The sequence below is a fragment of the Notolabrus celidotus genome, chromosome 18 (genome assembly GCF_009762535.1).
Source record: "Notolabrus celidotus isolate fNotCel1 chromosome 18, fNotCel1.pri, whole genome shotgun sequence".
Lineage (NCBI taxonomy): Eukaryota > Metazoa > Chordata > Actinopteri > Labriformes > Labridae > Notolabrus > Notolabrus celidotus.
In genome coordinates, this window is record NC_048289.1 from 1,510,270 (window position 1) to 1,523,999 (window position 13,730).

The 13,730-nt window shown below is 44.1% G+C and overlaps 1 protein-coding gene across 2 annotated transcripts in view; it reads left to right on the top strand.

The window, feature by feature from the left end:
- The window catches only part of LOC117830060 (putative uncharacterized protein MYH16), a 123,564-nt gene that overhangs the window by 37,189 nt on the left and 72,645 nt on the right, over positions 1 to 13,730 (top strand). For both annotated transcript variants that reach the window (XM_034707979.1, XM_034707978.1), the window contains exon 2: positions 10,241 to 10,468. In XM_034707979.1, coding sequence (XP_034563870.1) covers positions 10,241 to 10,468 — 228 coding nt within the window. The remainder of the gene's footprint in view (positions 1 to 10,240; positions 10,469 to 13,730) is intronic.

Consider the following 13,730-nt stretch of genomic DNA (forward strand, 5'->3'; position numbering starts at 1 on the left):
AGTGACTTCCACTACAGAGTCATGTCTGTTTTTAATGCAGTGATTTCCACTACAGAGTCATGTCTGTTTTTAATGCAGTGACTTCCACTACAGAGTCATGTCTGTTTTTAATGCAGTTACTTCCACTACAGAGTCATGTCTGTTTATAATGCAGTGACTTCCACTACAGAGTCATGTCTGTTTTTAATGCAGTGACTTCCACTACAGAGTCATGTCTGTTTTTAATGCAGTGACTTCCACTACAGAGTCAGGTCTGTTTTTAATGCAGTGATTTCCACTACAGAGTCATGTCTGTTTTTAATGCAGTGACTTCCACTACAGAGTCATGTCTGTTTTTAATGCAGTGACTTCCACTACAGAGTCATGTCTGTTTATAATGCAGTGACTTCCACTACAGAGTCATGTCTGTTTTTAATGCAGTGACTTCCACTACAGAGTCATGTCTGTTTTTAATGCAGTGACTTCCACTACAGAGTCAGGTCTGTTTTTAATGCAGTGATTTCCACTACAGAGTCATGTCTGTTTTTAATGCAGTGACTTCCACTACAGAGTCAGGTCTGTTTTTAATGCAGTGATTTCCACTACAGAGTCATGTCTGTTTTTAATGCAATGACTTCCACTACAGAGTCATGTCTGTTTTTAATGCAGACTTCCACTACAGAGTCATGTTTGTTTTTAATGCAGTGACTTCCACTGCAGAGTCATGTCTGTTTTTAATGCAGTGTATGTTACATTTAGAGAATCTTTGTTTGACATCAGAAAGCTTGATTGTTTTTGCATCCTGTGCAGGCCCACCACATAAAGTCCGTGTTCCTCGGCCTGCAGTGCCCTGATCAGCTGGTCCAGCTGAGTCAGCATGGAGCGGGGTGGTTCTAGGACACAGCAGCTGTTGAGTCTCCCTGAGGTGTTGTGGCCTCACTTGATGAAACACATGTGAAGGGAGGTGCCTACTTGATGATTATGATGTGCTGACTCTCACTGCCCCTCCATCCCCATCTGTCTTCACGTTGTGGGGGACCTCAGGGACCATGTGGTGGTTATTTAACTTATTGGTATATCGTAAATGTTGTGATGAGGGAGTTTCTTTACTCCAAGTGTTTATCCTCATCAATGCGCTGCCTTGTGTTTATTTGAAAATATGATGCGTTCAAGGTCAGCTCGGTAAAATGACTGTTAGGCAGAGGTAAGTAGAACGTCATGAATAAAACCTGTCCTACCTGTTAAAATTACATCATCACCTTTCCACCAGATAATAGAAAAGAGTCAAGAGTAGAATTACTAAAAATGTTGTAATTAAGGAGGCTCCATAACGGTGTCAGTATCAATAAAATTAACGAGCCCCATCCCTAAGAGTGAGCAGTAAAAGCACTGCGCTTGGCCTGGAGCCCTGGAGCCCTTGAGCAGCATCTGCAGAACTCAGATAACTAACACGCTGCAAAACAAACACAGCCGCCTCCCTTCAGGCTGCAGACACAGTCTATCTCATTCTTACTGGTTAAGTTTGAAACTACTTTAAAGCTATACTTTCAAACTTCAGTGATTTAATTTAATTTGAGTTTATTTGATTAGGAAAATGCAGATTAATCAACATTTCAGCACATAAGCAAAATTTCAGCGCTAGTCCTAAAGCAAGCCCTGTGATTGGTCAAAACTTCCTTTAACAGGAAGAAACCTCGAGCAGAACCAGACTCATGTTAGACACACATCTGCTGAGACCGAGTTGGGTCTGGAAAGAGGGACAGAGGAGAATAAGAGAGAGAGGGAGCGGTGATAGTGATGAGACGAGTAGTAGTAGCTGTTGCCTCTGGAGTCCAGCACGTCCGTATCAGCTGGAGTCTGGAACGTCCACAGCAGGAGGACGTCTACGGCAGCTCAGAGGAACCTACGAGACAAGGGAGCTCAGGGACTCCAGAAAGGTCTATGGTTAGTAACTTTAATGGGACAGGGAGAGTTAAAGTAAGTGATGAGGGGGTTGGGGGGAAGGGGGTGAGCTAGGATCCCAGTGTGTCAGTGTGCCAGTTCCCCCGGCAGTCTAGGCCTATAGCAGCATGACAAAAGCTGGTCCAAGCCTGATCCAGCTCTAACTATAAGCTTTATCAAAAAGGAAAGTTTGAAGCCTACTCTTAAAAGTAGAGAGGGTGTCTGCCTCCCGGACCCTGACTGGTAGATGATTCCAAAGGAGAGGGGCCTGATAACTGAAGGTTCTACCTCCCATACTACTTTTAGAGATTTTAGGTACAATTAGTAAGCCTGCATGTTGGGAGCGTAGAGTTCTAGAGGGATTTACAAAGCTGATCCAAAAATCTAAAGCCAGGATCTCATATGTCGAGTCAAGTCTTCACGTGTCACATGCCCACAGTGACACACATTAACAGAGACTCACTTTAACAACAACGCCACCTAGGATTTAAAATGTGGAGTCTAGGACTCTTTAAAAAACACAGGTTCTTAAAATGCACATTAATCAACATTTCAGCACATAAGCAAAATTTCAGCGTTAGTCCTAAAGCAAGCCCTGTGATTGGTCAAAACTTCCTTTAACAGGCAGACACCTCAAGCAGAACCAGACTCATGTTAGACACACATCTGCTGAGACCGAGTTGGGTCTGGAAAGAGGGACAGAGGAGAATAAGAGAGAGAGGGAGCGGTGATAGTGATGAGACGAGTAGTAGTAGCTGTTGCCGCTGGAGTCCAGCACGTCTGTATCAGCTGGAGTCTGGAACGTCCACAGCAGGAGGACGACTACGGCAGCTCAGAGGAACCTACAAGACAAGGGAGCTCAGGGACTCCAGAAAGGTCTATGGTTAGTAACTTTAATGGGACAGGGAGAGTTAAAGTAAGTGATGAGGGGGTTGGGGGGAAGGGGGTGAGATAGGATCCCAGTATGGCAGTCTAAGCCTATAGCAGCATAACTAAGAGCTGGTCCAGGCCTGATCCAGCTCTAAGTATAAGCTATATCAAAAAGGAAAGTTTGAAGCCTACTCTTAAAAGCAGAGAGGGTGTCAGCCTCCAGGTCCCTGACTGGTAGATGACATCAAGTCTGCCTCCGTTTATCAGAACACATAGTTGATGTTGACCCTCTGCTGACTTGCAAGAGAAAAACATGCTTACAGATTTTTTTGTGTTAAGATGTTAACAAGAGTTTTGAAGCCATTTAGATACTGGTGTCATAGCTTCAGATCATTTGGCGGCCTCATCATGCTTTGTGTTTGCATGTGCATATACAACTGTGTCATCCGCGTATAACTGCATGTTAACATTTGGACAAGCATTTGGTAAGTCAAGGGATGTCCACTTTTTGTTTCTACCTGTTACATGTTGGCGCTGATGCTTCTACAACACGTTCATGATGGATGTATGAAGCTCTTTGAATTAGTTTAGTTTGAGGATTGACATTAGTGCATGAGTTTGTGTTTTCCCTGTAGATGTTAGTGTGACAAAGCAGCTGTTATTCAACAGGCAGGATTTAGAATAAAGGTATCAGGTGTGTCAGTGTCAGTGTCAGGTGACGCACCAGGCGGGGAACATTGTTGTGATCTGGAGTGTTAGAAAAGCAGCTCTGACAACTGAATGTTCACTTTAGAGTGTAAATAAATCAACTCTAGTGTGAATGTTTGGCCTGTAGACGGACTTTCTGATCACAGAGACAAACAAGTCAAAGTGTACAAGTGTTCCTTGAAATTTGAACCATATAAAGAGTCTGTTTCTTCTCTTCCTCTCTGTCATTTTGCCAAAACATCCCTTTTTTTTTCTCAACGAGACACTCCCTCTCCTCTCACGTTTCATAATCTCCCCCCGGTTATCTTCATCCTACCTCTCGACTCTGCTGGATGTTAGCTCTAGATATGGAAATGTTGTGCGTGGTCTCTGTGGCTTCACCCAGGAAAAATGCTCCACACAATATGTCTCATTGTTCTCGTTACGCTGCATGCCGTGGCATTGTGGGGGACTTTGTGGGTGCACAAGACATTCATGTCAATTATATCGTATAATCAGAAAGACATTTCTGACTCTGGATCACTGCCCTTGTTTTCTTGACTTTTTATGGTGGTTTGATGGTGCAGCTGCATTTCTGTGGCCCTTTTTTTTTTGACATCCTATACTGAGCAGCAGCCCTGCAGGGCCCTGTGGGACACCTTTAGACCCTCTGAAAGAGGCGAGAGCCACCTGTTTCTGTGGGAGGAGGAAAACGTGAGGAGAGCAGGTCATCGTGGTGAAACACAGCAGACGGAGTCGAGGCTGTGAGCTGGTTTACAAGCAGACGTGCAGACGGATGTTTGGATTTCAGTGGCAGCACACCCTGAACTGAAAGGTGGATGAACGGTTGAGAAGACAGAAAGAGAGAGAAGAGAAAGGTCACAAAGGAAGGATTGAGAACTGCAGCAGACAGATTAAGCAGCGTGAGGTGAGCAGAGCCGCTTCTGTGCTGCCAAAGAGAGAAGACTGGATTGAGTGACTGCTCCTCCTGCTCAGATCCACCTGGAACCAGCAGCACAGCTGTGAGACTCAGAGGAGAGATTATTATCTGTGCAGCAGGCGGGCAGGTTGGTACGTCTCCAAACAGGTGAAGTCTGTAAACGTAGAGAGCGTACGACAGGAGGAGGTGTCAAGATGATGTCTGCACGCTGCCGTCAGCGTCACCACTCCCTCCCTGATGAGGAAACCAATGGAAACCACACAGGTCCTGGACCAGAACCAGAACCTGAAGAGCTGGACTGGGATGGCTTCAGTACAACACTGGAGCACAAAGAGGCAGATGTGGGTAACTCTGACTACTTTGTGTATACATGATGTTTATTTCTCTGTGGTTCTGGTTGTGATGGATAACCCCAGTAATCCTTCAGGAGGGGATCATTAGGCAGAGGTTTGAGTAACCAACACAAACACAGATCATTCATCTTTATTATGATGATCATACAGAATGTGTTCATGCTGGTGGTTAAAGGGGGCTGCATGCTGCTGCAGCAGGTAGCTGTGAACCCCACAGTAGGAGGTTCCTGGTTTGAATCTCAGCTGGGCTCTTACTGTGTGGAGGTAAAGAGTTCTCCCTAGGCATGCAAAAGGTGTTTTTCGACCGGTGGACCTAGGATCTAAATTTAGTTCAGGGGTAGATAATCTACCCCCTAAAAAGCCCCTGCTAGGGGGGTAGTACTTATCAGAGGTCCCTGGACTTTCGGGGGGCAGGGCCTGCAATGCTGAACGTGTCTGATTGGTAGATTAACCTCAGTGTTTTTATTCCTCCCTCCGTCCACAATAACATCACACACATCTGTGATTCTCTTGATTTCTCTTTCTTTCATTAGTTTTTATTTGTTCTATCTTTTTTGTATGTGTGTGTACTTTTCAAAAGAAGAAGCTGTGATTCTCTTGATTTAGCAGCTTGTAACAGTATTCTTCTCTCAGTCCACCGTGAATGCGTCTCTCCTCCCGGTGTTCCGGTTTTAAAAGTGACCCTGTAAACTGGAGACCTTCAGCTGAACGTGTCAGTGTTTGTGGAGTTTACACAGCTGTTGAAACACAGAGGGAGTTCCTGGGAATGCAAACTGGTTTAGTTTTTATTAAGATTTCTAAATATCCTCATCAGATATTTAATGATAGTCTAAAGACGTTTATGAGGGATGCATCCGGCTGAAAGTCTCCAGTTAACAGGGTCGCTGTTTAAACCAAAACACTGGACGATCTCTGCCACGGCTTTTTGAGTTCAAAAGGATTTTAAAGCCGTGTTGAAACGTCTTTGCTACTCGCGCTTATCTCCTCTCACGTGTTGATTCAGTGAATCCATCTGTGATGAAATATAGCACCATCTAAAACAGACCAGCTGAGTCTCTTCATGCTAACAGGCTAACTGTTGTGTTGCTCATAATGATAGCTGCCTGTCCGTCTGCTTCTATGGTGTCATCTGTGATGAATGGCATTCCTCTTTGTTTTACTGCCCTCTACTGGTCTGGTGGTGTAGCGCATTTACTTTTTTTCCCCTCCATACGTCACTGGCCTGATTTACACAATCTACCCGAGACTTCAGCCCATGGTCAAAATGCAAAAAACAATGGGGGCACAGGAACCTTTTAGTTCGGAGGGCTGAAAGGAATTATTGATCTGAGAGTGGCCTTCCACTCCATGTGGCACCTGCCGTTGGGAAAAGGTTTACACTGGTAGCATGCCATCAGCCATCTAGACGCTGCAGACTCAAAGTCCAACACATGTTCGTTGGGTTAAACGGTGACTCTAGCTTGGCAGAGTGTGAGTGTGGGCAGGTCTGGTTTGTCTCTATCTGTCATTCTCCAGACTGAAACCCTCAAATGGGATCAGTCGTACAGATAATATATTGGTGCTGGTTAAAGGAGCACCTTAAAAAATGACATCGGACTTCCACCAGAACCGTGTCCAGATACCATCTCCCATCCAGTTCATCTCAGCCTGACAGCTGGAGTCATGTGACCGAGGTTTCCCCGTGGTAATCACTGAATCAAGGATTCTCCTCCTCCTCCTCTCTTCATCCATGTTGTCTTTCTAGTCCTCTGAAAACCTCTGACCTGTTGACTCCAGGCCTGGCTCCGCTCATCATGACTTTGGTTTGTTGTTGTAGTTAAGTGAAATACGATCTGGTGATAACACAGAGTGTTTTATTCTGAAAATTAACCGGATGTTTTCATTTTGATTTGGTGAAACCTGACTTCCTGTCCCGCTCCATCTGCTCTGTTGAGATTGATGAGTCGTGCTCCGGCATCCGGCAAACATAGAAGTCTTGTGTATCTGATCCGGAGGGCTCCGATCTGCTGGATCAGAGACGCAGCCAGAACGCAACAGAGCGGATCCAGAGGAAGTTAACACATTGACTAGAATAGAAACCTATCAGATCTGGTGCTGTGATGGATGGGAGACGGACCGGACACAGATCTGGTGGAAATTGTCCGTTAGACCTGATGAAACCACTTTATAACAGTTCATCACTCCCCTGGGATTTAAGCCCACATTCAGACTGTCCTAACTCTTACTACTCCTGCCACTTGTGCCGTGTTTGTGTGCTTACTTCTTCTTGAGCGTTGATTCGGTGCATAAGAACCTAATGTTGGCATTAGCGCCCTCTGTTGTCCATTATATAATGATGTTGCCGTCCTGTACCATCAGTCATTCTGAGAATCTTCAGTGGCTCCCTCTCATTTTCTGCAGGGCCCCCCTTTACCCACCACCATGCACACCAACACATTGGTATAGTTGAGGCTATACTAAAACACATGATCACCTACGTCCTTTGCCAACAGATTCCTGAACCTTTAGAATGATTTGAAACAGTTTCTGCAGAAATACAAGTCTGCATCTTCAGGGTGTGACATCTAACAAGGTATACAGGTATACAAAAGAAGCACTTAGAAGGGACTCTGCAGCTTCCAAATCTTTATTGTGTGGGCGGCCCCCACACTGTTGGTGGAGACCATAGACTGTATAAAATATGGACGTAGTATCCATGACGTCACCCATCTGTTTCTGAAGAGCTGTTTTGAGGCCAATAGTTGGCGGGAGCTACATTGCTGATGTCGAGCGATTGTGATGTAAAGAGGCGGGCTTTGAGCCTCCTAACCAACAGCTACAGTGTTCCCACCTGTCAATCAAGTCAGCTGTGCCTCCCATTGGAAGACTCGTCATCTCAATATCTTTGAAATTGCAGCATTAGAAAAATATTCCCCCCCTGTACAGTGGGTGCCGATGGAGAAATGAGCGATCCAGACTACACTCGTCTTTTGAACCAGACTGTAAACATGTTTATTTCTGCTGTAAAGATCGGCTTCTTTGAATTGGTGTGTATGTGGTTTCCGGTACTTCCGGAGCCAGCCTCAAGTGGATCGTTGATGAACTGCAGTTTTTAGCACTTCCACATTGGGCTCATATTTTTAGACCGGAGGTTACCGCTTGGTGGAGACCAAACCATGGGCGAGGTATGAAGCACTGCACGCAGTAAGGATGCAGAACCATGATGTTTGCAGTTAGGACACAGTTTCCCATAACAAGCTGTGAATTCCCTCAAGCTGAGATGCTCAATTGTTAGCACAGCACTAACATGTGATGCTCATGTGTGTTCATGAACATATGAACAGACACGTGTCCACATTAATGCACATGTCCTATCCTCATTGTGTTCACATTGGGACTGAACCGTGGCGTGTGTCGGGGTGAGATCAGGCAGAAACAGAGCTCAAACTCAGGACTTTTATGGAAATAAGTGCAGATGGAAATGTGGTCGCCTGATGATTTCCCAGATTCCAGATATTTGGGTTTCTATTAGCTGGTTCCAGATGCTTTGCCCATGATGCCTGCTCCTTCAGACGGTAACAGAGAGCAGAGCTGCGTTCACAGGCGCTGTTGTTGTTGTTGGTGGCAGATGACGGACTGATCTGCTGTTTGTAAAACTTGCTTATCGAGTCTGAAGTGAACGTCATGAGTTCAGCTCGACTACATTAAGACAGCAGCAGGATCACAAAGAGGAGGTTTCTGCAGACCTGAGCCAGGATAGGATTCAACCTGTGGCTAAGAGCTGCGGTAAGAAACTCTTTGGATGAACTAATATTTAATCTTAATCCAGCTAATCCTTCAGTATTCATGAGTAACTGCTTCACCTTTCACTGAATGTCTTCTTTTTTTTTTACCTCATTTGACCTCACTCTCTTTCTTTCCTCACCTCTCAGACCACAGCTCATTCAGAGTCAGGTTTAGGCTCAATGACACAGCCAGCGTTTCTTTTTACACTCGACCTGCTGTTGAGTTTTGTTGTTTTAGTGCGTTATTTGACCGACAGCGTCCTCATTAGAGACCTGCCTTTACAAGCGGACTGACAGACTGATCCTGCATTTTCATTCTGAAGCATCAGAGCGCGGATATGTGAATGAAATTAAAAATGCATGAGCTGTGGGTGTTGTTCCTCTTGTTGCATTAGCTCTGTACAGCAGGTTTGGTCTTTGGAAGTGAAATGTTGAATGCAGTTCTTCTCTTCATTTTTGAATTCTTAGAAATTCATTAGATAATTTTCATTTCCTCACAGAAAATGATTGAAAATTTCTCAATTTGTTTTTGGTGTTATTATTATTTGTATTATTATTATTACTTATTTTTTTAATTTATTATTATAGATTATTATTAATAATAGCATATATGTTATTTATTATTATTATATATGTTTATTGTTATTGATATTGCCTTTTTACCTTCTGCATTAATTTATATTTTAAATATTAAACTATTGATCTTATTGAAGTTTCACTATTTTTTATTTTCCTTTCTATTTATTTATCTTTTATTTAATTTTAATTTTAAATTATTATCATTCATTATCATTTGTTGCTTTTTCGTTCATTCACTTATTGTGTTTCTTGTACAAAAAAACATCACTTGCTTTAATTTTTTACATTTATCTGTTGAATGTAATGTATAAAAATTCAAATTAAAAAAATGTGTAGAAATAGAATGAAGTTGCAAAAATGTGCTGAAATATTAAAGTGCTAAATAATCCACTTGAAAGTCTTCAGCTTGTCTTTCAAAGACATCAGTGTTATACAGGTCATAGTTTCTGGGGATTAAAGGTTGGATTAGATGGTCAGAGAGAGGAGGACACTCAAACAGAGAGAACTGTTAAAAAAGCTTAAAGCACTAAAATCTTATATCATCAGCAAAGATGAATAAATCAGAAATATTTTGCTGGAAAAACCTGACGGATTAAGTACAAAGATCACTTTGCTGACGCCATGAAAAGAGCTCTCAGAAACACCTAAATAATCTGTAAGATGGGCAGAGAACTAAAACCACTGTGTTTATTAAGAGCAGGTTCACCCAGTCTCCAATAATAATACAGCTCACATAAGTAGAAAGCTTGAATGTTACCTGTCCAGAGAGGTAGAGTTTTGAAGATTTGTTGTGAAGCTTCCCTAATTTGATTCAACATGATTACAGAATTAACGTCTGTTTATAAAAAAGTGGATTGTTGCATTTGTCTTCATTTAAATGTGTATTCATGTAACACTGGAATAAAAATACTGGTGGAGCACATTTTAATGATTCATGATTTAAGATCTTTATTAGTAACATACTCATACAGATGGTCAGCAAAATACAAAGTTTGTATCCCCGGGCACTGTCATAAAAACACTCAAGAATAAACTCATTGTTATTGCATCAACACACTAAAACAAATCCCTTGCATATGTGAACCTGCTCAGCATAAACCTGATCTTCTGTCTCTGTGACCCGTCAGGAGCAGGAGAGCGTCCAGGTGTCCAAGCAGCACTGTGTCCAGCTGGAGAAAGCTCGGCGGGAGCTGGAGCGGGAGCTGTCGGGTCTGTCAGAGCGTCTGGACGAGGAGGAGGCCTGCTCGGCACAGCTGATCCTCCACAGGGAGCGCCTGGAGGCCGAGTGCAGCAGCCTGAGAAGAGACGTGGACGAGCTGGAGAGCGCTCTCACTGCAGCCGAGGGCGAGAGACAGGTATGACGATGTGTGGTCTTCACTAAAGCGTGGTCTGTAGATGAGAAGAGGACGGTCTCAGTGTTTCAGGGTGAAGAGGTTTCTGTCCTGTGAGATGGGTTCTGATCTCATCTTAATCCACCATGAGCAGAGCACTTTGCAGCATTTAGCAAGTTACAGTGGCAAGGACAAACTTCCTTTAACAGGCAGAAACCTCCAGCAGGACCAGACTCATGTTAGACACACATCTGCTGAGACCGTGTTGGAGAGAGGGATAGAGGGAGATGAAGAGAGAGAGAGATGATAGTGGTGAGACGGATAGTAGTAGTTGTAGCAGCTGGAGTCTGGCACGTCCACAGCAGCAGAGATCCAGAGGAACCTACGAGACAAGGGAGCTCAGGGACTCCAGAAAGGTCTATGGTTAGTAACTTTAATGGGACAGGGAGAGTTAAAGTAAGAGACAGGCAGAGAGAGGAGAGAGAGGGAAGGTCAGGATCCCAGTGTGTCAATTCCCCCGGTAGTCTAAGTCTATAACAGCATAACTAATGCCCATTTTAGACCAACGTGAACCGGGTTGTATTTCCGGGCTGGTTCGGAGCTGGTTGAACTTGCGAACCAACATGGCACTCGTTTGTTTTTCCGCCCGCTCCAGCCTGTGGAAGAGGCACGTCATGACGTCAGATTTACGTAACCGCTTTTCCCAGTAGCGCTAGTGCCAACTTTCCAGTGCCAGCTTGTCTCCTTGGCCGACCGCTGCTTTGCCTTGGAATCCATTAGTCTCTTTTATATTTTTGCTGCAGGACAATGTAGGAAACAAGTTAGGTTTGTGTTTTTGAGCACCGCAACCCCGCCCCTTGCCCCTGACGTAAGCGGTTTGCAGTTCTAGACCGGCAAAGAGTTGGAGCCGCTCTGGAACCGGTTTTCCAGGCCAGGAGCCGGTTCAGTCGAAACACGAAAAACCGGTTCTAAATTGAGCGCCAGCTTCGAACCGACCCTGAGACCGCCTCAGTCCAAAAAGGGGTATGAGTGCTGGTCCAAGCCATAGATTGAAAAAAAATGGACAGCATTGCTCCGCCTTTTCCCGTTGTACAGTTTTGAAGCCAAAAAAACCCAGTTCGAATGCGCAGCCATTTGGCAGCCAGAGTATGCACAGTAGAGAATTTCTGTGTTGCCACAGTAACGAGCCCCGCCCTTCAGCGTACCGTCCCAAGGTCCTACAGAGTTTCTCTCTACAGCAGCTGTCAATCAAAGTTAACCCGGATGTAAAACCCCGTTTTTTAACCTCTAATAATGAAAAAGAAACTTTTCAGAAAAAAGAGGCCTTGTGCACAAAAAAGTCAAATAATAACTACATATCACCACAGCATACGGATGTGACAAACATTTGTACCACGTGTATTTATTTTTTAAAGTTTGACTGCAGCCCCATTCAAATGAATGAGGGAGATGGAGTTTTTGACCTTTACTGCAGCCAGCCACCAGGGGGAGCAGTTTTTGTGGCGGCCTCACTTCCAGCCGAGCGAGATGTCGTCCATTTTTTTTACAGTCTATATTCCAAGCCTGATCCAGCTCTAACTATAAGCTTTATCAAAAAGGAAAGTTTGAAGCCTACTCTTAAAAGTAGAGAGGGTGTCTGCCTCCCGGACCCTGACTGGTAGATGATTCCAAAGGAGAGGGGCCTGATAACTGAAGGCTCTACCTCCCATACTACTTTTAGAGACTTTAGGTAGGACCAGCAGGCCTGCATGTTGGGAGCGTAGTGTTCTAGAGGGGTAATAGGGCACTATGAGCTCTTTAAGATATGAAGGTGTCTGATCATTAAGAGCTTTGTAGGTCAGAAGAAGGATTTAAATTCTAGTCTAGACTTTATGGGGAGTCAGTGTAGAGAAGCTAGCACTGGAGAGATGTGCTCCCTCTTCATATTTGTGGTGAGTACTCGAGCTGCAGCGTTTTGGACCAACTATCAGATGACAGTCTTTCATCTTGAAAACAAAGATGAAGAGATAGCACTCCTAATCATTACTTTCATCATAAACGTGTGATACACTGAATACACACAGGTTGTAAATCAGATCAGTGAACATGTGACCACAGTGGTTGTTGTGGTTTCATGCTGTTGGTTGATTTATTGCCGTGTTGCTCTCTGGGGGAACCACAGACCGTCTCTGCGTCGTATATTTCAGCTCATTATTAAAGACATGGAGCTGTCCTGTGCCCTGCTGCAGCTCGGTATCTGTTACCTGTCTCCTGGCTGTGTGAGGGGATCATGATGCTATCTGTGCTCAGGAATGCTGCAGGAATGTCTCACAGCGCCATGTGAGGACGGAGGACGAGGTTTAATGCTGCAGGGTGGAGTTTATTCAGCCGCTGAATTATCTGATCGGGGTCTGGATTTGAGGCAGCTGATCCTCTGCTTTTATTAAGGTCTTCTTGGTTAATTGTTCTGCCACGTGGTTTAAATACAGAGAGAGAGGGAGGACTGGATCACAGTGGACCTAACAAGCCGAGGCCTGTTTTAAAGACAGAGCTTACACAGAGCTCTGAAAATAAAGACCCTGTCTAATATTTGTGGCATGCTGTCATAACACTGATAACTCTGAACATGACATGTCTGATCCAAAGCAGCAGAAGTTCGGCCCTGATCCCCTCATCCGTCTGTCCTCCACTATAACACATGTTTGTTTCTGTTTTTAAAGAAAAGACATAAAACTTTGAAGCCCTCATAAATCTAATCCTCAGTGATCAGTCCCGTTTCACACTCGGTCTCATTTGATCCTCATGTGTTCAGGACTCCACATGCTAATGAAGCTTTGATGTCCATGCAGAGAGTGAGAGTAATGACACATGTTCTTATAATGAGATGACTGTTTAAAGTCGAAACTGAAAATCAGAACCTGAAGATTGTTCAAAAGACCTCCCAGCTGCTCAGCGCCTGACATCGCTGCACAATGCTCAAAGTTGTGCAGGCAGATTTACCACCAATTTACACAGGAAACGCAGGTCACAGAGCCTTTCTAAGAATCATTTGGAGAGTATTCTGTTACTTTGTGCTTCACTGAGTATGCTGCATCACTATGAAGGTTAATATGAATAATTCTGCTCTATTTTGTTTGAGTGATCATCTTAAAGTCCTGTTACCTTCTGACACAGTGATCATCTTAAAGTCCTGTTACCTTCTGACACAGTGATCATCTTAAAGTCCTGTTACCTTCTGACACAGTGATCATCTTAAAGTCCTGTTACCTTCTGACACAGTGATCATCTTAAAGTCCTGTTACCTTCT